This window comes from Musca vetustissima, unplaced genomic scaffold, assembly GCF_032173495.1.
Source record: "Musca vetustissima isolate MV318-11 ecotype Yass unplaced genomic scaffold, APGP_CSIRO_Mvet_v1 utg3273, whole genome shotgun sequence".
Taxonomy (NCBI): domain Eukaryota; kingdom Metazoa; phylum Arthropoda; class Insecta; order Diptera; family Muscidae; genus Musca; species Musca vetustissima.
Window position 1 is genome coordinate 496,687 of NW_026887631.1, and position 24,264 is coordinate 520,950.

Below are 24,264 nucleotides of genomic sequence, written 5' to 3' on the forward strand. Positions count from 1 at the left end.
TCGTACAAAAACAACACTATGCCACTGTCTGTCTGTCTGGCATTCTATCGATCCATCAATATAATAAACTAGTCGTAAGGAATACATACACTCTTTGTCATATCATTTAATTTATGTTGAAGGTACTGTTTCAACGTCTGAATACGAACAATTTGTATGATAAATGGTAAGACTTTGTATGTTCTAAAATAATAAAACCTAAACTTTACAAAATATTATGGATACAGTGCTGTACTTATGAACTAGCATGTTATGATTGACACATCAGTTTCGGTAATTGACACCAGGTCTCTTTGACTTTTTCTTGCCCAGCTGGGTCATATCTATTTCAATGCCGTTTGGCAGTACGGCTTTGTTGTCGTCGTAGTTGATGAAGCTGTTCTCTTGATATTCATCGGTCTGGTCACGTTTGTTTGGGTCACATTTGATGCCAGTTTCATAGTGGTATTCGCGTTTGTTACCATCAGGATCAATGTAGCCATAAGTTCCCCTAAAATACAATTCAAATCCGTTTGTTGGGTTCGGTAAATAGGTGGGGGTGTGAGGTTTTACTTACTTTGTTATACAGTCAACGCCAATAACTTCTTCCTTAAAGGAGCCATCGTCGTTTTCATAGCCCCAAACGATTGTGCCGTCCTCATTCTCTTCACGCCATTTCCTTGTGGTTTGTGCGACAGGCCGTTGACGTCTGTTGTTTTGCTGGTTATCTTCTATTTGGTTTTGATCATAAAGTGGGCGTGATTGGATGGGTTTGGGTCTTGGTCTTTGTGGCACTTGAACAGGCTGGGTATCATACTGAGGTCTGGGTTCACGTACAGCAGTTGGTCGACTTCTGATCACGTTGGCACGTTCACGTTGTGGTATGGGGGCTTGAATTGGTGGTGGAGGTGCCTGTCTCTCCTGACTAAATCTGGGTGTACTAATGACATTAGAGCCTATGCCAAAATCGTTGAAATTGGGCTTCTGACTAGGTTGTACCGTTGGTGGAGGCTGAGTCCTATCTGGGAACCGAGTTGTGTATGACTCAAAGTCGATTGATGGTTCTGGCAATGCATTCACACTTGGGTCGTTATTCAAAAAGGCCGAAGCAGCTTGTTGGAATTGTGATTGTTGTGCTTGAGCTAGTTGTTGCTCTCGCAACAGATTTGGCAAGAACACATCGGGTGTTTCATCCTCCGCCGACTCAGTGACCGGTTTCGCTTCTTCAATGCGAGACGGTATATTTGCCGGAATGAAATTGTTTTGTGCTCTTAAAGTTGGTGGCCGAGTGCGACGAGCTTGAGGCGCAGAACGTGGTGCGGGCAAAGGTATGGCTCCGGGTATTAATAGACGTGGTGGTAGTTGAGCCTCAACCACACAACAGGTGAACAGAACTGCAGCCACAATAAGCAACTGAAATTGTAAAATGTTGGAATATAATCATTTAATCGATTGGATATTGAATAACAGTTTGATTATAATAACTGAATCGATTGGATACGAACAGAAGTACTCTTTATTAATATATAATGTGCCCATACACTTGAATTAAGAATTTACACGGGTCGGTGTTCGTTCTCTCGGTTTGACTGTTTGTCTAGTGTTATGTGTTTATTCACATTTGAATTTTGTTGATCTTATAATAGATAGTTTCATAAAAATATACATGTATTTATTTCTTGCATTGCATAAATTATAGTTGAGTGAGGGTATGGCCAAACATTTAATTTTTCTTATGGGCGTATGTTTTTATAACCCTTAGTGACCACCTGCTATGGCGTAATGCAATATGAATGAGTAGTTAATGTTTGTTGTATTTTTAAAATGCCATTAATGAGCACTGTTCATTGATGCATTTATTTCTGCATCACTACCGGCTACCATCGACGACAAGTGGACATCCACAGGTTTTTCTTGATTTTTCTTTCTTTCTCTTGTTTGAGGAAATATATAAAGATACAATTTAAATTGCAACGACTTTCCTTCAATGTCATTACCAGACATCGGTATTAGCTTGCAAGTTTTTGTTTTCAATCTTTGTGTGGTTTATTACCCCTTTTACCACGCACTATGCAATTTGAATTTGCAACATTCAACTTTCTTCTGGTCGCGGTTGTTAAATAAATTCACCAGTTGGACGATTACGTCATTGAATACCTGACTGGCTATCTAACAGACATGTAGACAGAATGTAAGGCATTGGAGCAGCAGATATTATAAAACTAGTTTAATCGACATAAAAAATGCTTGTTTGTTCCCTCCTTCCGTTTGCCAGCTCTTGCTAGTACTCCAATAAATTGCATTTCATTTTTGTGCAGAAATTTGGCGTAGTTTCATTTTCGATACTTGAATTCGTTCAGGTGGAAAATTTACCAGTAGATTGAGTAACCACAAACAAGGAACTTGATTTTCCATCAATGTAGTTGTTTGTTTTGGTTTTGTGTTTAAGCCTACAATTTGTAACAAAAATAATGCAAAGCTTTGTTTTGAATATGGCATTCATTTTGCGAATTGTATGTCCCACACCCATATGAAACTTGCGAAGAACTTCTTCTTCAATGAAACTGCAAAGTGTGGGTTTTGTTAAGATATTCATGATGAAATGGAAAATGATTTGCTAGCGAGATGTTTGTTTGATCATGCACTATGCTTGTATGAGTAATATGCATGAGCATTTGTTAGGATCTAAGATCTAGAACTGCAAGAATCTACTTGTTTTATGGATGTCATTAAATAAAAATAATTATTATTATAATTGTGTAATTGTGTTTAAAGGTAAAGTACAAATGACAAAATAAAGCAAACTTTGCAATTCTACGGTGGTTCTCTGATTAGCTTAATATTGGCAATTATTTTGCGTAAACAATTATCCAAACGTTTAAAAACAATCAGGTTTTTATAATAAAAAATAAAAGTAAACTGAATATGAATTTAAATAATTATGTTTACGCCGTTATATCACTTTTGAAATCATTTCGAAGGCATATAACGTGCAATAATTCAGCAAGGTAATACAAGACATATTTCTATTATTTTTTCCAATACATGCATTTTAATAACTATACCAAAAACGAGCATTCCACACATAGTTAACATCACAACGAACGGGTCAGCTATACAATTTATTCCAACCGTCTGCAGGCACACAGCACACCGACGTTACAATTTTATATATTTGAGTTTCAGTTGAATTTCAAATAACATAAATGAATTGTTTCGAAACTGGTTTGTTCAGTCAGATTTTCTTGGCATGTCCCGCAATTGTCTTTTTTTCTCAGTAATCGAAAGTGTTTTTGTATCAAAAGAATTTATAATAGGACACAATACAATCACACACAGTAATAATAACAGATTGTACAGACGTTCGATCAACTTTAGAAGTTATTATTCTTTTACAAAATGACTAATGGCTTAAGACTGCTAACATAAAAGTATGCGGAAGTATGGTGGGAAAGAGTATTAATTAGAAGTGTAAAGGAGAGTTCTATTGTTCGTAACAACTGTTTGTTAAAAAATGTTATACCCATTACTTTATTTTGCATAACAAATAGCCGTTTTAGTGTCAATATTTAGTTTTCTTAGCTGGAATTACATTTTCTGTTTTAACAAAACAGAGCAGTTCCATTTTCACGAATGACGCTTTATTATATAACATTTTTTCGTAGCAAACCTTGTTGCATCCGTTTTCTATATTAAATATGCACGACCATTCGGATGGTTTTACAAATTAATGTAGCAAAATGTATTAAAAATCATCCAATTGAAAACAACAAAAAAAATTTTCATAATTTTTAATGCATTTTACTGAATCATGCACAGTTAGTGGCTATAGAAGATTTGGGGAAAATGTAAATTAGATTTATGTTATCTTATATCAATCCTACCTTCCACATACACAAATTCAGCGACTGTTCGTATGTTCTCCTGTACCTAACGTCCAAAAAAATGAGTTACACATTTATTTCATAATACACTAGTATTATTGACACAGATCTTGCTGTACATTCTATACAATAACAAAAAGTTCGCAATATATCAGTCAATTTGTTTATGATCGCATTATACCGGTCGATGTCAAACAACATTTTTGAACTCACTTTCAACTAGCGAGCGAAACACTTGCGTACAAATCCAATAGATTTACCTTGTAATTGTTGTGCATAGTTTATTTTTTATTTTTCTTTAAGTTTAATGTGATCCATTTGCCTAGTTACGCTCATATGCAATTTTGAAAAGCATGTGTTTAAAATCTTCATACAGACATATTAATGGAGATACATTTGGAAGTGTGGACGTCCTTGGGTGTGTTCATAAAATATAACATTTTGTATATGTGTATTGCTCATAAACACAGACACTAACGTCATGGCAAATGCTATTCTGAAAACTGTAACAGTTACTGCACTATATCCAGCAGCTGTCATATTCTTAAGACATGCAGAAAGAAGAAAGGGGAGAACAGTTACAACAAAGACTGTAACTACTAACAACCGATTGTTTTGTTTCGGAGCCCAAAAACAAAAAATAATAAAAAATCTAGATCAAGAAAAACAATATTTTTAATCAGTTTCTTCGGGGCTGTGCAAGCCGGCATTAAAGTTCCACAGCAACAACCGATCTGAACTGAAGCAAAAACACTCCAAAGGTACAGAGAGAGGCAGAACATAACATTCTTTGGGCATTGCCGAGAGCTTTACCTTCGAACGGCCAATGTAAAATCTGTGGCCGGAACAGACAGCTGCGTGAATGCCAACAGCAATTGTGGAACACAAATACACCACTAATTAATCCACCGCTTAAAGGTCAATCCATTGAAATTAGTTTCATATTTCAGTTCGCACTGTCATTCATAGTACGCACGCTGGGTGTACGTATGGACCAACAAAACAAATTGGCTAAGTAGCCAGCATTTGGTTGCCGCCCCACTTCATGGATCTCAGTGTCGTTGTTGTTTTTGTTTGTGGCCAACAAACATTTGATTGGCATGATATCTTTTTGTTCGCTGTTACAATGGCACGACTGTGTGGCCGACAAGAAGTTGCAAAGAGTGATCAATGGCCAGCTATGTAGTTATTGGATTTATTATTGTGACCGCGTACTTCTGCATGCATACCGAACATTGTTTTGTGAAATTTATTGTTGTTTGTGGTTTCTTTGGTAATGTAATTACAAAAAAACAAGTAACTATCAGTTGTTGCTGTTGTCGTTGTTGGGACAGTTATCAGACCTTGGGCTGGGATAATAACAATTATAGTAAAAGAGACAATAAATCCGATTTGAATTGGCTGTATTGAGATAAAATTTTAATGGGCGCACTAATTACCGCTATCACACTCACACACACACACACACAATACACTTTATTCGAAATAGATTGGCTATTATTGTATTTTCAATTCTGTGTTTTGGTTAAATAGGTAATCAACTTCTTTGGCACTCCACACCAATGACCATTTGGGTCTGTATGAATAATGACGACTTATGCCAAAAAAATCCAATCCGGTTCAACATTCCACAATCATGACTTAGAACGGAGTAGCGAGTAGCCCAATGTTCGCCCAACACATGCACAAATCCGTTTTAGTAGTCCAGTTTGGAGTATTTGGGCCGTGCTGGCTGGTGGCTTATGTCTAATTAATTCTTACTTACCTGTGGATTTTGCAATATCATTTTGGTTTTTTTGTATGATCGGCGTGTCAGCGCTCTAAATTTGTTCAATTCACTTTTATTTTTTGGCTCGATCGATAACCGTTACCAACAAAACGCTTTGATAAAATGTCTTCCATTTGGTGCAGCTTTGCAGTTTTATACGTGGCTTCAAATGAGCGCGTCTAGTAACTGCTGTATAACAGCAACCAGAGCTTTTTAAACTTTTCGCTGACGTTGTCTTTCTTAGAGCCCTGGCTGGGTGTGCGCAGGCGTGCGACCGCATAGAGAGTTCACAAAAGGAATACCATTTTGCTCTATTTCGCTCATTTTGCGCTTGTGTCATAACGGTTTTTGTGCGATTTAATTTACTTTTTCTGAAGCTAATTTGCAAATTTATCCGGTGGTCGGTCATTGGGAACATTGTTATGAGTTAAGATATTTCATGTGGTATTGACGGCAGAGGTGATACAGTTCCCACCACAGCTATGTGCGTATTTGTTGTAAATTAAATGGGCAAAAGTGTTGTTACTGTTTGCATGTAAATAAAAAAGAAATTGACTTACTTTGAAGACAGTTCGAAAACGTTTAAAGCATTTTAAATAGTTGTGGATGTACAGCAGCATGGAGACGTTTGCATTCACAGCAATGATTTAATATGCCATTGACAATAAGATTATGACGTAACTGGCATTATCAGTTGACTGATTATAGGTCGAATATGTTTCTTTTTGCAAAGGGGAATATCCACATAAATAAGAAAGCGAATGCCTAGTGCAGTGCATTTTGAAACGTTTAGTACAATGGTAAACATATACAGTGGTGTTCACAGAATTAAAACATTTACTGTGGTAAACATTTTTTGATCAGCCCTCCATTCGTTTGAAGTATTTTTGAAATTTTTTTAATTCAGAACACTTCGATATACTGCACTTTAGAGATTTAGTCTGAAAATAGAAAATTAGTGCATGCAATTTTTCCATAAATAACGGTTTTTATGAAAATACATCGACTTTGAAGTGGCCATATAATTAAAACATTGTGTGGGATTTTTTACTTTACTGCATTTTTTTGAAAATGTTTTTAGAAAATCTCTTTAATTTAGTTAAATTATGTAAACTAAGCACCGATAAAATCATTTACAGATAAAAATTTTTGAAAAAATCTGTAAAATCTATCAAAATTGCCAAAAATTTGTACAGTACACCTTACATTCAGATAATCACCCTTATTATAAGAAAAAGGTCGAAATGCACCAGAAATTGTTAGAATTAGTAGAAAACAATAAATAATTTTCAAAATAAATAAATATTTGAAATAAAAATTCAAAAAATGGGAATTAACCTAAAGGAACGATTCAATTTCAATAGCCTTTACTGAATAAGGCCGGAATATTTTTGCAGTATGTAAGAAAAAATCGATTGATATTGGTATTTATTATATCAAATCGACTGTTTGAGTAGTACAGAATATATTTTATCAAAAAATATATCTGTCAGAACAGAACGAAAAGAGATCAACGCCTAGGTTGACGAGTAAAAGTTTCTGGCACACAGCAGCATTTTTGATGTTCAACACAAGACTTCAAATATTCCTTGATACTAAAATAGATTAAGTGGAAGTTATTCGATTCAAAAAATATTATTTTGGAAAAATATTGTCATGTTCAATAGATTTTAAGTGTCCATCGAACATACTGCTGTGTGCAAGAAACTTTTACTCGTCAACCTAGGCGTTGATCTCTGTTCGTTCTGTTCTTACAGATATATTTTTTGATAAAATATATTCTGTACTACTCGAACAGTCGCTTTGATATAATAAATACCAATATCAATCGATTTTTTCTTACATACTGCAAAAATATTCCGGCCTTATTCAGTAAAGTCTATTGAAATTGAATCGTTCTTTTAGGTTAATTCCCATTTGTTGAGTTTTTATTTCAAATATTTATTTATTTTGAGAATTATTTATTGTTTTCTACTAATTATAGCAATTTCTGGTGCATTCCGACCTTTATTTTCTATAATAAGTGTGATTATCTGAATGTAAGGTGTACTGTACAAATTTTTGGCAATTTTGATAGATTTTACAGATTTCTCAACAATTTTGATCTGTAAATGATTTTATCGGTGCTAAGTTTACATAATTTAACTAAATTAAAGAGCTTTTCTAAAAATATTTTCAAAAAATGCAGTAATGTAAAAAATCTCACACAATGTTTAATTATATGGCCACTTCAAAGTCGATGTATTTTCAAAAAACCGTTATTTATGGAAACATTTCATGCAATAATTTTCTATTTTCACACTAAATCTCTTAAGTGCAGTGTATCGAAGTTTTCTGAATTAAAAAAATTTTCAGAAATACTTCCAACGAATCGAGGGCTGATCAAAAAATGTTTACCACAGTAAATGTTTTAATTCTGTGGCCACCACTGTATGTATAAACACAAAATAAAATAGGACATATTCGCTACGAAATAACCGTCTTAGAAAAACGATACCCAAAAATAGTAAACGTTTCGTTTAAATTTAACCCTACGGTCAATAACCGGTTACATTTGTACCTTTTTGGAATATAAATGCTGTAAAATGTTTAATATTGGAGATATTTGGATCAAATTTTCTTGAGGTATGCTTAAATGATAATCTATCTAAAATAATTATAGTAAATTCGTTATAGCTTTCGAATGGGTTAGGCTTTTTTAGTTATTTTTTATTGGGATCTTATTTAGGTGTTCCTCAACCCCTTTGTGGCCTTGTCACAGGGCCATTAGGGCGACTCGTGGAAGTCACAAACTACCCTGGTTTTCCCTTGGTATACAGGGACAAAAACAATGATGGATTTAATTATATATATTTTATGGATATAAATATATATTATTTTAATGTATATATGTATAATTTTGAGTTCCTACATCTAGATCAGATCCGTATAGACTAATTTAAAACAAGAAACCTCACGATAGTCCAATTTTTTAATGAGTTACAGAGCTATCTTTGGATGGGTACAAATGTACCACGGTTACTAATCTACGTATACTTTTTTTGGTTATTGACCGTAGGCATAAAAAAATGGCATCTTCTAATGACATATGGCACGATTTATAAATTGTTTTTGTTTTATAAATATTTATTAATAACAATTTTCTTCTCTCAACATAAGTTGCTGAATAATTTTTATAGGAACATTTTTCGAACAAATCGAATGGAAAATGATTACAATTTTTTCTCTTGGTATTGGTTCTTCCATCAAATCAAAATACATATACATACATACATATATATATATGTATTGTTTTGAATAAATCTTTAATCCGGAAGCTTTGTGAAAAGCTAAAAAACTTTGAAAGTTTGCTTCTATCTATTTCAGGCAACAACCAAAAGTTTTTTTTTTCAATTTTCACGGACATTTTTATTATACGTGAAAAAAACATGATTGTTCATGGTTGGACTGTACACACAAATTTGGACAAAATGATACTGTAAACATTTTAATTTTTTAAATTTAATTTTTTATTTTTATTTAAAAAATTACACCACTGACTGGAATAGCGCAAACGATTAGGAAAGGAAAACAACAAGTGGCTGTTGTTTTTTTATTGTATTTTTTCTATTTTGGCTTATTTTCTTAGTAATAAATCATAATAAATAAAGCAAACTATATTAATTTTATTTATGAAAGCAAACTATATTTATTTTATTTATGGATGAAATAGTAAAATGTAATAAAAATGTGTGTGGGTGGGCTAAACAATTACGTAGTTGAAAGAAAAAAGTCTATCTATGCTGGACGGGTAGAATTGCATTTCATATGAATTAAAGTCTCGATTTGTAATTTCGGCGATTTTCAAATGAACGTACATTACTTGAACGGATGTATCTTTGTATATACAGTGGTTATAGCCCTCAACTATAGTTGCACAATTTTTGTGGACTTAAAGCGAATTTGGACTATATCCGAATTTCGTTTTAAGCCCTTTAATAGACTATAAATGAATCCTAATATAATACACGTCATGGACTATATTTTTAAATATAATTAAAGTTTTTTTTTTAACAAATTCATATATTTATTTAAATTAAATCAGTTGTTTAAACAATAACATATTATTTGATTTAGTTCAAATGCTTCGAAAGCTTATTGTAATGAAAAAAAATAAAGTACGAAATTTATTTAATGCTTTTGGAGAATTAAATCAAATGTGAATTGTTCACATTTTTTAAAACAATTCTGTAATCTTAGTACGCTTCTTTTTTATGGAATTTACAACAAACGGTTCTATTTTTTTTCCTTTTTTTTGAAAAAAAATGAGTTTTGTTAAATTTCGTTATCTGTACAAAATGTTTTTATTATTTCAAAGTAATCTACAACTTCTTTAAAAAAAAAACTTTGGGATGTTTGCAATGAAAAACTTCAACAGTGGATTCATCATCATGAATCTTATTATGACATTCTTCAACAGATTTGTCCCAAACCACATCGTTCAAAATATCTGCAACATTTAACATTCCATAGCAAATCAGTTCATGACAATGCTGATATTCTGAGGAAAACGGACAGCCACCACCGCATTCTACCTACCCGTTTCATTAAACCATACATTTTTAGATTACACGAATTTGAAGCTTATTTTTAATTTTAAAACTAATTTGCATTATTTTATAAACAGTTTATTTAACTACTTTGTATTTGGCGCTCAATTGTCCACATTTCAATCCATTTCCTTCATAGTCTTTAAATAACTTCAGTTTTTTCGCCATATTCTCCCATTTTCGCAACTTCTATGAATTTAGCTATTTTTGATAGTCCAAGATCTTCCAAGAAATATAAATGGCATGTCAGTACGAAAAGTACTGTCTGTATGTAAATAATAAGAAAATTAATTAGCATTATTTTGTTGTTTTCTGTAAAAAGTCTCAATTCTCGACGGACCGACCACTGGAACATGCAAATCAAAGAAAAATTGTTTTTATAGTCATGCCTGTCTTGCAGCAAATGAGCGATATATTTGAAAAAAAGTAATAATAATAATTTATTCAATTTTTTTGGAAATGAATGGTAAAGGGATTATTTATTATTTTGTACTCTCAAAGGAGAGAGATTTAATTATTTTCTGTTTATTAGACTTACTATGAAAACAGTACGGGAACAAAACAATTTAAGATGTTAAGCATTCTCTGATTTGCTGTCACTTCTTTGTCGTATTAAAACCACTGTTTTATTATGCTTAAATCATTTTATTATTCTATTCAAACAAATTAATCGTAAATTACAGGAATATAACTTAAAATAACTCAGAAAATGTGAAATATGGGAAAGGTATTTGATTTCTGAAACAATGTTGAAATATTTTCACTTGCACCTCTGCTAGGGAAAGCAATTAAGCGAGATTCATCTTCATTTGAAAGTTTGCCCTAAAATAATGTAGAATGAAGACGGAATTGCCCACGAAGGCAATGATTTAATTTTGTATTAAATCGAATACTGTAAACACATAGCCAAATAAAATTTTATAAGATAGGCTTGTTTTGTTTGTACTACTAGTCAAAGGTCCTTTTCTTTTGCCTTTTAAAAATTTGTGAAATATCTAAACAAAGTAACACACAAAACCAATTCCACAATGGTTTGGGAACAACGATTTTCCCAATTCTGTTTTCTTAAATATGTTAAGAAAATGTTTTTTCCCACAATATCACTAACAACAGTGGGGGAAACAGGTTTGTCAAATCTGAATTCTTAAAATATTCACCTAGGATACAATACCAAATTAACAATACAGAAATGTTAACAAATTTTTTCTGTGCCACCGATTATGATACCCTTTTTATCACAGATGGTTGATGATTAATATTAAGCATAGTATATACACATAAACACAAACACACACATACATATGTGGACAGAGGACACAAATCACGGATGAACATCTTTCATCAGAGCCAATGCTATAGCTCCAATAAGGCCGCAAACACCCATGATACTCATCGGCAACAAAGGATCGATGTGTTCCTATTGGAAAATAGAGAATGAAAATGAAAGCCCTCCAACGAAATTTGAATTTTGTTCATCTTACCAAAAGCCACATATATGGTACCAGAATCAGTGCCACACCAGCAGCCAAATTACCCATTCCAACGCCAAAATTACGCACAACAGTTGGATACTGCATGGCCGTGTAGGTGGGAATAATGGCATTGTTTGCCCCAATAATACATTTAGCTGTTGCAAAAGTTCAAACGAGATACAGATTATTATTGAATTGGCATCGGCACAATAGATCACAGGCGAGGCGAGGCGACACTTACCAATCATAGCCAATGCTATCACATAAATAAAATGTTCATCCCCCTTGGGTACAATATTGACGGCCAAACAACAGATGCCCGGTATCAGCATGTAGGCGATTAAATTCAAGCGAATACCCAATTTCAGGACAACAAATACGCTGAGACATATTGAGACGGCTTCCACAGCGCCCGCTATGGCCTATTTGAACAGATTCCCGAAAGGAAGGCGGCGCACACATGTGAATGTGTGTATTTGTTGTGTCAGGTGTTAGGCCAGGATATGTTTGTCAGAGTCAATAAATAAAAAATTGCAATAAAAGGAAATGGAGATTAAATGAAAAATTTATATTCGTAAATTGTTGATATGTATCCAATAGAAATGCTCGTTCCGATGTGAACTAAGTCGCATTTTAAATACTACACCATTACTGTAATTTATGTACGTATGTGTCCAAAAAGAGATACTTATCGGTGTAAAGTATCTTAAATCGGTGGTGGAGCTTTATAAGGGGTCTATGTCAAAACATTGTAAATTGGCTGCCACATGAATGAAATACCAAATTACAGACACATGACACATACTAAAATGTAGGGGGACATCGGCCAATATACAATATTTCCTGTAAATAAGTCGCGGCGAACTAAGAACCATGAATTCAAAAATTCAGCTACTATGACCATCAAAATATCTAAAATGAATGTGGTACATTTGTATGGGAGCTACATGAGCCTATGTGGCCCTTCAAGAGCCCCAAATGTCAAATTACAGCGACTTCGGTTGGAAAAGGTGTCCAAAACATTTGCATATTTCAGTTTGTTTTATGCGGGCTACACCAAAACGGGATGGGGTGCTTAAAAATTGCTGATATACCGAAAAATCTTATTTGCAATACCAAACAGCTACGGTACAGACAGACATACAAAGGGACATGCCCTAATTGACATAGAATTTAACTCTGATCAGGAATATATATTTGCATGTATGTAGTCAATCGCATAACATCTTCAAATTGGACCCTATTGAAAAGTGTTGTGTCATACTTTTAAAGACTAATTCTTTTCAAGCTCTGTCAAACCTTTACTATCTTTTGACTTAGTCCGTTTCTCAAACCAACATCCGATATGATTGTGTGAATAAATACATTTATGTTTCGTTGAATGTGAGTGTGTGTGTTAGTTTGTTATTTAAAAATGTCAATAGATTTCATCGTTTTATTTTTTGTACGGAATCAAACATTAATGGAAATAGACATGAGAGGACCTGGCGACGACCACATTCATTTCACAAAACTTATCAGGGATACTCAGATATATATATTTTTTTTTAATGTCAAGGATGATGGGGGCTATACAGTCTGGAGGATAGGTGACACTTACCGTATTCACATAAATGTTGCCACCAAGGTTACTCAGATGCAATGTCAGGCCGAAATAAATAATTATCAAAGTCAACCAGACAATCAGTGTCAAACAGGTGGTACGTAAATAGGTTCGACTGAAAACCACTACCAAAGGACTGGCATTGGCATCCAGTTCTATGGCATTTGTTGCATTCAATGCCGGACGGCCATTGTCTTCCGCAGCGTCATTGGCAGTCGTTACATTTTGACAATTGGGCGATGAAGGTGGCACGGCGGCCTCTAGAGATTTTTTGTAGTTCGGCGGCAGGGTGGTGCCATTTAGACGAGCCGCCCTCTCAACAATGGCATACAGCTCTTCTAGGCGACCCCTGGCCAATAGCCATCTAGGCGATTCGGGAACACAGTACCTGTTCGAAGGGGAGGACAATGAAAATTTAATTTGACCACATGAATAAAGTTTCAGCAAATGTTACCCACCAAATGCACAATATGGCGAACCATGGCAACGATATGGTCAGCTGCAGTGTTCGCCAATCTCGTATGAAGTAAGATATACCCGCTGTTAGAACATATGTTACCGCAACCGGCAGAATATTCAGAATGCCAATCACGGTACGCCACTTGCCGGAGACCAGTTCGACCACCAGCACGAAACTAACAACGGCCACAGTCATCGAGGCGAATCCAATTATCACACGTAAAGCCATGTACATGGCCAAGGATGTTGAGAAGGCCAATAGAGTACCTGATGTATATGTTTAGATGTGTATGTAACACATAATTTAATTTCAGTGCACATGTGGATAAAGTCATTGCTTGAATTAAATCTTACCAAATGTTGTCTGCAACAAAGCAAAGCCCATTAGGGTATGTTTGCGTCCAAATTTGTCGGAAATCCAACCACTCGAAACACTGCCTACTGCAGCACCGGCCAAGAAACACATTTCTACCACACTCAGCAGCTGGCGCCGAGAACAAACTAAACCGAATTCCTGGACCAGCGTCATGGATGTATCCCCAGCAAATTCGAACTGTGTGCACTGGGTGTAATTTGGCGGACTTCCTGATGCAGCTATATGATCGAAAAGAGATTGTATGGAGTCCATAGTAGTGAAATCTATATTCCATATGGAACATGAATCTGATGTTTGGGTAACATTTTTCCATTCGCTTGCATTCATGTCCATCATATTTTGCGGACGCGCACACCAGAAATCTTTGTCGGCCGTCTGGAAAAAAATAAAAACAAGAACAGTTATTAAAAAAAAATAGTTTCTATTCGGAAACGAGGTCATACGTTAGGGTTTTGTGGGGCATTACTTTGATATATGATTCCTGAGAAATCTTTGTAATAGCCTAGACAGACGACAGCCTTAATTTGCTGGTGCCTCACTTCGAGGTATGGTATTGTTTGTAAATGCCTTGTTAACCTCGAAGTGAGGCACCAGCGAAATTCTCATGCAGTTTATGTCGTTGGTCAGCTAAGTGCTTCGCTTTGTTACAAGAAACATTTGGGTTTGAATGGTTTTTTTGTATAGAAGCAATAGCTTCTGGGGAGAATATCCCAACAAAAAACTAAGGGAACTGATGAGGATCAGTGGCGTGATCCGAAACTATAGTCTTCCCTGCCTTACCCCTCGGCAAACAATGGCATACATTCCCCACTAATAAATAGTTGTTTTTTTATAAAAACAACAAACTGGGATTCAGAAAGTATTTTTTTTCTTAATATTAAAATCGCCAACAATAAAACCAATTATTATAACTTTGTTTATTAATAAATGTGTCAACATAACCGCCAATAAAGTACGACAAGTGTGGTCGGTCAACTACGTTGACATGAAACCACGAAGCAGGTAACGGGTAACATATAGGAACATTTGTATCTGATGTAAATTTACATAACGATCGAGAACGTGACCAAATAGATCAATTCTTTGGTATTGAGAGGTAAGAATGTTTGTCGATTTTCATAAAGCAAATATCAAAGGTGACATACGGCATGGTTGCATGTTGGAGTTGTGGTAATGCCTTGGCACTGCGCTGAGTTGCAACAACAAAACTTATGGAGATCTTTAATTGTCTTCACAGCTTTGGAGGTACTCAGGTGTCAATGTAATTATTTGAATGAATTCAATTTGCGACAGACACAAGGACAAGACCAAACACGGAGTCACTAGGCCCTACTTTTCAATAATTTATTCATCTTGATCGCTTTTTAAAGAGGTTAATCGTGTATACTGAATTGACTAGCATTCAAATTAAAATAATAAATAAATAAAGTATAAATAATAAAGTATTTGATAGATAAATAAATAATAAAGTATTCGATGTAATTGGTATTGAATCGCTTCCAAACTGAAATAACTAAGGGACCGTTCAAATATTACGTAAGAACTATGGGTGGTGGTGGGTTCATCGCCTTGCTTATTTTGATCGCTTTCGGGCTAAGAGCTATGCTTTGATGATACATGAACGGCTCCTAAGGTTATGAAGCTAATTTCGTACTAGAAACATTAATGCATTGTGCCAAAGTCTTACTTTCTTATCTGGTGCAATGAAAAATGCCATGCAAATTGTTGGGACATTCAACCTGGGTACATTGACATTGGTTATGTAAGCACAGTCAAAATTGATTGAAAATCAGTTGTTGAGTTCACGTTTTCATGCGGTTTTATCAATAATTTATTATCGTTTATTCTGTCAAGCCTCTCAGTTAACTTGATTCGTTTTATAATTTTGCGTGAGCAGCACCCACGAATGAGCGAATATTATTATCAAAATGTGTTTGGGATATTTTCACAAACATCAACCACATTCATAACATACAGACATATCTGTGAATTTTGTCGAATTAACAATCGCGATCAACAAAATACCACACTTCGATTCCAGAGGCGATTGGTATTAAACGGAATTTATATTAGAAGTGTTTACTGGTTAACCTACTTCATGGTGGATTTGACATATATACAATGGAATTGACAGTTTGTACACATTGGGTTAACGAAATCCGATACAATGTAAACGTACTATTAGAATTGAAATAATTCCTTTTGGAAGTTCATCATATTTTTGTAATACTTTTTTTCTAAATTTATGAGGTAATTATTATATTGGTTGTTCAATTGAGTTCTTTATTTGTATTAGGTGAACGAACTGTCCGATTTGAACCAAACATTGCACAACCGAATATTTTTTAGCCATTCCTGTATAATACTGGATGATGGGGCTCATCGGTCAATTTTATTAATAAATTGAAGGACATATGTATGTTTTTAACAATGTGACAGCATCTGAATAACGAGGGAGAACGAATGAAGAATATGGGAATAAAGGAACGAGATCAGTGAAAGGGACGAGAGCTGAAAAAGGAAAGTAGACCTCCGCAAACCATAGGCTGAGGGTTTATATCTCAGGACAAGTATGGACATGAATTGAATCGATTTTTACGAATTATTATTTAGACAGACCTATATTTTCTTCTATAAAGGCTCAACTCATTGTCAGGAAACATGTCAATAAATTGCAAGTGATTGATTTCATTGCTGCATCAATGTCAAGTGGCGTATTGTACTTGTAACAGAATTTGTTCGATAAGGGAACCAATAATTACTGAAGCGCCAAACAATTACAGAAGTACAAAAAACCAAAGGAAAGAAAACGAAACACTGGGCAAATGAACAGTTAGTAAATATGTTGCATGAAGTCATGTTGCGAATACAATTGTTATTACCTGGCGAATTCTGATATTGTGGTAAATAATTTGCCTTGATTACCAGGTGTTGTAGATTTGCCCTTCCCCCAGTTGTTGTAATAGTGGGTGAGGGCTATATAGTAATAACAACAACAACAACAACCGAAATGACGATGGTGTTCCCGCTTGCAAAAGCTTGTAACCATCAGCCAACCATCCAAACAACCAGCAAACAAGTGCAATGAAGCCAAACCAAAAACGTACAACAACTATTTATTGCAAAACCTCTTTCAATATCCATGAAATATAATCACAACAACAATAACAACCACAGGCAACAACAACAATATGTTAGCGGGTGCAAGCAAATAGCAACACTCAAAACACGGCAACTAATTAAAGCGGCAAATTTGAAAAAAAAACCGAAGTCTAGCATTACCAATCAATCGATCTATGATGAATTTGTGGCCTAGTAAGTGAGTGTGTGATTGTGTTCATATTTACAATTTGTCGATTACAGAACTACGGCGGATGGCTTCATTATTCAGTCATTCTTCATTCATTCAATTCGTATGTGATGTTGCAGTTGTAGTGTTGTTATCTTCTTCTTCTTCTTATTCTACTTACTTGAAAGACAAACGTGAAAATATGAAATGTGGATACACCTTGAAAGATGGACAGTGTGCAACACCAAATGGCTTGCCACAAACCACCATGCCGCAAAACCATCGACAAACGTTTCGACTGCAGACTTTCGATTTCGTCTTGGCTAAGTTGGCCAAAATCTATCTTCTCAGCTACCAAAAATAATTGCTCCTCTGCACTTTGAGCCATGGCACTGAGTTAAGTTTTATTCTGAGTCGGTGGGTCGGTGGCGGCAACGATTGCTTTGTTTTTCTTTTAGAGGTTTGGCTGACTGACTGCTTGTAACTTTACCACGTTTAAGGTCGTTTAGTGACTGAGAACGCTCCGAATGAGAAAAGTGTTAGATACCCCAGTTGTGCCGCCAAGAATAGAAATAATATAACGATTTATTCATATATGTATGTATGGATGTGGTGGGTACACGTAGCTATATGTGTTACTACATTAGGTCATATACTTCCAAACAATACCAACTCATTTATTGGAAAGAAACTACATAATTGTTTTCGTCATATTTAGGCTGGTTGACAATTGCCTAAATTACGTCTCAAAGGACAATTAAAAAATCACTGATACTAATCGGGAAGATATGGCCCAATGTATCACCTCAGCGGTTAAAATATTTGTACGATCTTCTGTGAAGTAATTACGTCTGGCCGTATATAGAGAATTGATTATAAAAAAATTAAATAAATAATACATAAATTAAGTATCGCAAATGCAATTGATACACCCAACATTCATAGAATTATTGGTCATCCAGGTTTTGGATTGCAGCAGCTATGCCAGTATGAGTAATTTGAACTATCTTACACCGAACAAAACAAATTTAAATCGAAATTGTTTTCATAGAACGCCAATGAAGAACAGTTAAAATATGACGGAAATTGTCATAACCTACCCCATACTATTTGATGTTAAGCTGATAATTTCTTTAGATGCAATAATTAATGCTCGAATTTTCGCAGGAATGTAGAGTCATATTGTAGAGGATTCTGTGTGAAATATTGTTTGAAGTTTTGAGTCTGTATTAAAAGTTTGTTCAAATATATTTTAAGTATATCTTCAATATCACCTCCCATTCAGAGTCTAAGAAGACATTTTATAGAATTGCTTTGTAATACTAGTATTGTTTCCCTGATATCTGAACCGTTTTTTCCGAGAGAATGGTCCTTGGCACCTAAAAGTAAATTCTTAAATAAATATCGCAGTTATAAATGCAAATGTATGTTGCCATTTTTAATGAAATAATGTGGATTAAAGTCGACACATTGAATTGCTACGGAACTAACCAAATATTTGACTAAAACAAATGTTTTTAATAGCTAATAATCTGAGCTGAAGTTTGTACATTAATTTCATGCTAGAGGCAGACTGACACACTTGATCGCATACCTACTCCTCACTTTGTTAGCTCGTTTGGCCCGCAAATGATTTCAATTTGCTGTGGCATTTGGATCGAGGCATTTGATGTGCCCTGCACAGCACAGCAGCCTTACCTCACATATATTATCAAATATTAGGTCAACACTGGTTACGAACGACATAATTATTATGATTTTATATTTTTGTTTTGCTATTATTTCTTTAAGTAAACAAATAAATGTGTTTTGTTTGTTTGTAATATTACCTCACATTTTCCTAAGTGTAACCTTTTGAATGGTACCAGTGCCAGTACCGATATCAATGACGACCGGTTTTTAAGTTCGAGTAGTTATTTGGTTTGAACGTTTGTTGTTTAGAAAGTTGACAAACATTGAAGTGCGAAAATTAATCAGTGGCAAAACTACATTAAACGGAAGTTATTGCAATCATCAGTCAACGATATTGGTGAGGGGGGAGGGGTGAATAACTTCCTTAAAGCGACACTAAGAGTACATGCGTCGTACTTGCCGTTATGCAGCGAGGACGTTGCGTTGCGTTGTTTAGTTTATTTTGAGTTTGACATTGAAAATGCAAAAAAATGTATAATTGGTCCCATATTGTACAATGTGTGTGCGTGTGTGTGTATGTTTAGTGTTCCCCAATAAATTGATATGCATGAATATCATTTAAGGTTGAACGTTCACCCACCTTTACAAAAATATGTAGTTGCCACAAATCTCCAATGTTTTGGTCAGCAAAACCTGTTCGATCTCAATTACAACACTAACAACAACAATTTGTGTAATTATTTTGTCGCACTACTTACACCTCATTGTTTGCTATTATTGTCGATGTAATTGCCAAATTGTTCGTAAAGTAATAGGAAATATCATTAAAGCGTCGGTGACGAACGTGAGATGAACGATATTGATTGGCTGCAAGCGGAGCACAGGCCATTGTCGATATCTTCGTCATGGATGCAAAGAACAGCATTGCATTGCGTTAGGCGCTACTCATGACGACATCTGACGTTAAATTTGCAATGAGAATTTTTTGTTGTAAGATTTGAAATTGCAAATTGGATGGTAATGAAATAATGTGATTTGTAATTTATTGGCGTGTGTCAACACCCTCGGTTGAATACAGCAGGCGTGATTGAGGTGGTATGCAGAAATGAGTTATCTTTGAATGATAACACAAGCAGGGATACTCATATAATATTTTTTTACTTTGAATGTACTAAGTCAACTATTACCGTCCGCTCATTAGTATCTAAACCATTTATACCCTCCATCTTGAGGTTCGCATTTAAAAAATATAATATTAATCGGGATTGTCGTACAGGAATGACAAAATCCATAAAAAAAAATCGAAAAGTGTCGGTACTGTTATTATAGATTACATTCCAAATATCAAACATGCTGGGAGTAGTAGCAATGTATGTTCACAATTCCAAAGCTCAATTTTAAATATTGCGATCTCAATAATGATTTCAACGGACAGACATACCATAATCGACACAGAATTCAATTCGGATTTATAACATAAATTCAGTTTATGGGGCCTTCGACTAACATTTCAAGGTGTTTAGGTATTTAGAATACACCACACCTTGTGTGGGCGGGGTATATGAAAATTGCAAATGATCGAATTCATTAAACTTGGTTAAAAAAGTAGCATTTGCCATAACTTTACGACTGATATTCAGTGTTCTCTAATATATTTCTTACAAATTATGATATATACTTATTTATTACTCCCACTGTATACGAAATAACTGTCAATTTGTTAAAACCAGTTGCCGTTGATATTTTACCGGAACTTATCGTACATTGGAAGCATGCGGGAACTCATACGAGAGTGCATCTGTTCGATGGCAGAATGCTTACGAGCTTACGAGATGTGATTGTTTGTCGGTATGTCTGTCTGTTTGTCGGTCTCATGATTTGCATGCGATGTGTGTTTGTAAGTGGCAACGCACATCTGAACGGTTTGCGATTGATTGACTTGTTGAATTTTAAGACGGGTGCGTGCCATTGATAGCCGTCATTAGTTTGGTTATAACAAAACGTAATTAGATTTAAATGCTGGTATTAGTTTAACCACTGCATTTTCATTATCAGAATAAAAATGTATGCTTGTCGAGATTGTCTCCACAAGGGACTCTTTTATGTAATCGAAGAATACAAAACGTTTTTGTTTTTGCCACTCAATGTGGTAATTTAAGATGATTGGTTTTTATGGTTCTGTGGCATATGGCATATCACAATATTTGGTGTCATGTGGGTGCAAGTGAACTTGATTTAATCATTAGTAGGGGTGATAACAAATAATACACATAATAAGCAAGACAAGTGGTAAATTTGCTAAGACAACAAGTAAAATCATTTGGTGAAGAAACCAATTAGCTATAATAATTTGCATTAAAATGTAGGTATTAATAGATTTCCTGAAGAACCCATATTTCAGTGCTCTTAAAGGGTTACTAAACATTGATGTATGTATAAAAATCGCAAACAAAAATACTTATATTTATTTTGTATTACTATACTGGCTAAACACTGTAGACGATTTCAATGATAAATGAACACAAACATCAACACCGCACAGAAAGAAACGATAGATAACGCCTCATTATCTGTATTAATCGCATTCGAGAGGCCATTCCGAACCGTTCTTTGCAATAAAATTTCCACATTGCACACTCCACTCAATACTATTCTCCAATTAATGTTCTGAACACGCACATTATTGACAGGTAACGACATTTAGATGAATCAAAGGCATACACATCGAATACGCCGAACAAATAGAATTGTTCCGATAATGTTCGCCGAAAGGGCAATTGTAAAATTCTAAGAATAATTAACATGTTTTTGACTTTGTGTGGGAAGTGTCGTGAACACTTGACGATTTGATATTTTGATCTAAGGGAAATTAATGTTGTTTGTCATTTTGTTTGAAGAATGCAGATTACATACATATATACATACAATGTTGAGACCTATATATATGAAGAGTTAGGCCGTAAAATCAAAATTGTGAAGGGATTGACTCATTTCACTCAAATGTGTCTGCAAATGTCAAAATCAAGATTAACATCAAAAACTACCACAATTATGAATTTTTTAAAGGATATTATTTTGATGACGTAAATTTAAATAGTACCAAAAGAGGTTTTAATATTGATAACCATATACGGACATTTATCAAAATTAAAATTAAATATCAACAATCTTGCCATAGACTGATGCGATGCTATATCAAACATAATCTTTGAACTTGACCGAAAGATATATAGACACATACATATATAAATAGCTAAAATGCAAAAAGGCGTAACTAACAAAAAAATTAAAAATTGACTTTTTGAATGAATATTGTGAATGTCAATAAACTACATGTGTTGACAAAGTTTTACACGTCTGCGGTCAAAAAAGGAGCTTCTTTTAACAAAAAACAAAAAGCCTTAACTACAAGTGGGTTTATTTGATGAATGCAAAAAGGCGTAACTAACAAAAAATTCACGTTTTTTACTTAATTGTTATGACTGCCATTAAACTAAATAACTAAATTTGTTAAAAAAATTATAGTCGATTATTCGTCACATGCAATATCACCCTGCCGGGCATACTTTTTCATTTCACATGACATGTTTATAGTTTTCATTCAAAACTGTTATTTGCTTCTCCTACACAATTGTGGTTTTGTTAGTTACGCCTTTTTGCATTTTAGCTGACGATATTTGTAAAATTATTCAGATTTCTAAATAAAATCATTAGGAACTTTGTATGATTTCCTTAACCCAGTGGGTTTAAATTGTCAAGTCCATTGTATATATATATATATATTTCGTATTTGTTGACATTATATACATACATATATATTTAAATGTGAAAAAACAACAAATAAAAAAATATTTTGGAAACCGAATTGCCTTGTATTGACGCATGGAGCAAGTTCAAAAGAGAACGATAAAAATTGCCGCAAATAAACTCGCCTAATATAAATCAGGACTAAATACCGTTTTATATATAGGTAATGTACAATTTTTATAAAGTTTGAAAAAACGTACACGACTTTCATTTTGGGTGTGTCTGGTTTTTAAATGAACTTTTGTGTTGGTTTTACAAAACTCCTTCCGTACATGTTCAAGGACCTATCATAAAGACGGATACGGTAGTCTAAGCAAGAATTCCTTATTCAAATTCATAAGGTTGAGAATATATAAAATAGTGTCGTTTCCGAATTTCTATCAATGTGTCATTATATTCTAATTTAATTTTACCATCAAACTTTATCAAATAGACCCAGCCGGTGGTCATCTTCAGCACTTTTTGAGTTTAACACTCGAATAACGAACAAACCGCAAATATTTTGAATTATTTTTTTGAAATGTTTCTGATGTCTCAATAGAAATATGTAACATGTACATAGGCATATGTGGAGAATATAAGCAAACTATATATATATATATATATATATATTCTATGGTAAGTAACAATTTGTTTTTATCAATATAAGGTTTATTCATTGGTTTAAAATTCATATTAAGAACTGTTTATTTGACCGTTAGTATTTTCAATAAAATTTCGGTTAGAAAAAAATTAAAAAAAAACTTTTTACACCAATTTTATTTGGTGGCGGCATTTCTCAAAGAAACACATTTGCTTTGCTATTTTTCCATTTAAAGGTACAAATATTTAAATAGCAAGGAAACTGACTAACCGCGCACACACACTCACACAAGACCAATCGCATTTACTGGCACATTTTGCTAAGATGTTGACTTGTTCAGCTCAAGTAATGGAAGTTAAGTTCACGATTTATTTATTTACATGTATTTTTTTGATTTTTTGCTCACCTGAAATACAAAGGCAAACATTTGAAAAGTTGGAGTTATCTGAAACAAGCTCAAGATAAAAGTCCAAATAAAATTCCATTTGCCATAGTGACCAATGAAATTGGATATAATGTCACTGTCGGTGTCTTCGCTGGGATTTCTTGGCATATCCATGGGCATCTGTAGCTGATGAATTTGATCACTGTCACCGCCGTTGTTGTTGGTGTGGTCTTTTTTCAAATCTGCCGAATGACGCCGAAAGTCAAAGGATATAACACTAATTTCGGGGGTGCCGGCATTTTTCATATCCCGATATCCACCATATAAATTCGATTCAATGCTGCCGCGTTTCGAGCGATTATCAAGGTCAAAGCTTAATGAGCCTCGTCTCAAGACGCCACTCATTTTAATATATAATAAATAATTTTTTGGTCTAAG

At 34.3% G+C, this 24,264-nt stretch overlaps 2 protein-coding genes across 2 annotated transcripts; both read right to left on the minus strand.

Moving 5' to 3' along the window:
• Positions 1-121: 121 nt before the first annotated feature.
• Positions 122-5,649, minus strand: LOC133335263 (uncharacterized). The gene is made up of 3 exons (XM_061543553.1): positions 5,629-5,649; positions 557-1,392; positions 122-490 (listed from the first exon to the last, which is right to left on the minus strand). Exons 1-3 carry the CDS (start codon positions 5,647-5,649, stop codon positions 265-267), a joined length of 1,083 nt encoding a protein of 360 aa, XP_061399537.1. The 3' UTR covers positions 122-264.
• A 5,892-nt stretch (positions 5,650-11,541) lies between these two features.
• On the minus strand, positions 11,542-24,231 carry LOC133335307 (organic cation transporter protein). Its single transcript, XM_061543595.1, has 7 exons — positions 23,848-24,231; positions 14,109-14,505; positions 13,754-14,021; positions 13,293-13,683; positions 11,934-12,114; positions 11,702-11,847; positions 11,542-11,637 (listed from the first exon to the last, which is right to left on the minus strand). The coding sequence occupies exons 1-7, from the start codon at positions 24,229-24,231 to the stop codon at positions 11,542-11,544; spliced, it is 1,863 nt and encodes a 620-aa protein (XP_061399579.1).
• Positions 24,232-24,264: the final 33 nt, after the last annotated feature.

Excerpts from the sequence above, each read along its gene's own strand:
- LOC133335263 (XM_061543553.1), bottom strand. The coding sequence starts at position 5,649 with ATGATATTGCAAAATCCACAG. Across the intron at positions 1,393-5,628 it reads TGATATTGCAAAATCCACAG|TTGCTTATTGTGGCTGCAGT; the intron begins GTAAGTAAGAAT and ends TTACAATTTCAG. Across the intron at positions 491-556 it reads GGCGTTGACTGTATAACAAA|GGGAACTTATGGCTACATTG; the intron begins GTAAGTAAAACC and ends ATTGTATTTTAG.
- LOC133335307 (XM_061543595.1), bottom strand. The coding sequence starts at position 24,231 with ATGAGTGGCGTCTTGAGACGAGGCTCATTAAGCTTTGACCTTGATAAT. Across the intron at positions 14,022-14,108 it reads TTTGTTGCAGACAACATTTG|GTACTCTATTGGCCTTCTCA; the intron begins GTAAGATTTAAT and ends CATATACATCAG. Across the intron at positions 11,848-11,933 it reads GATAGCATTGGCTATGATTG|CTAAATGTATTATTGGGGCA; the intron begins GTAAGTGTCGCC and ends CTTTTGCAACAG.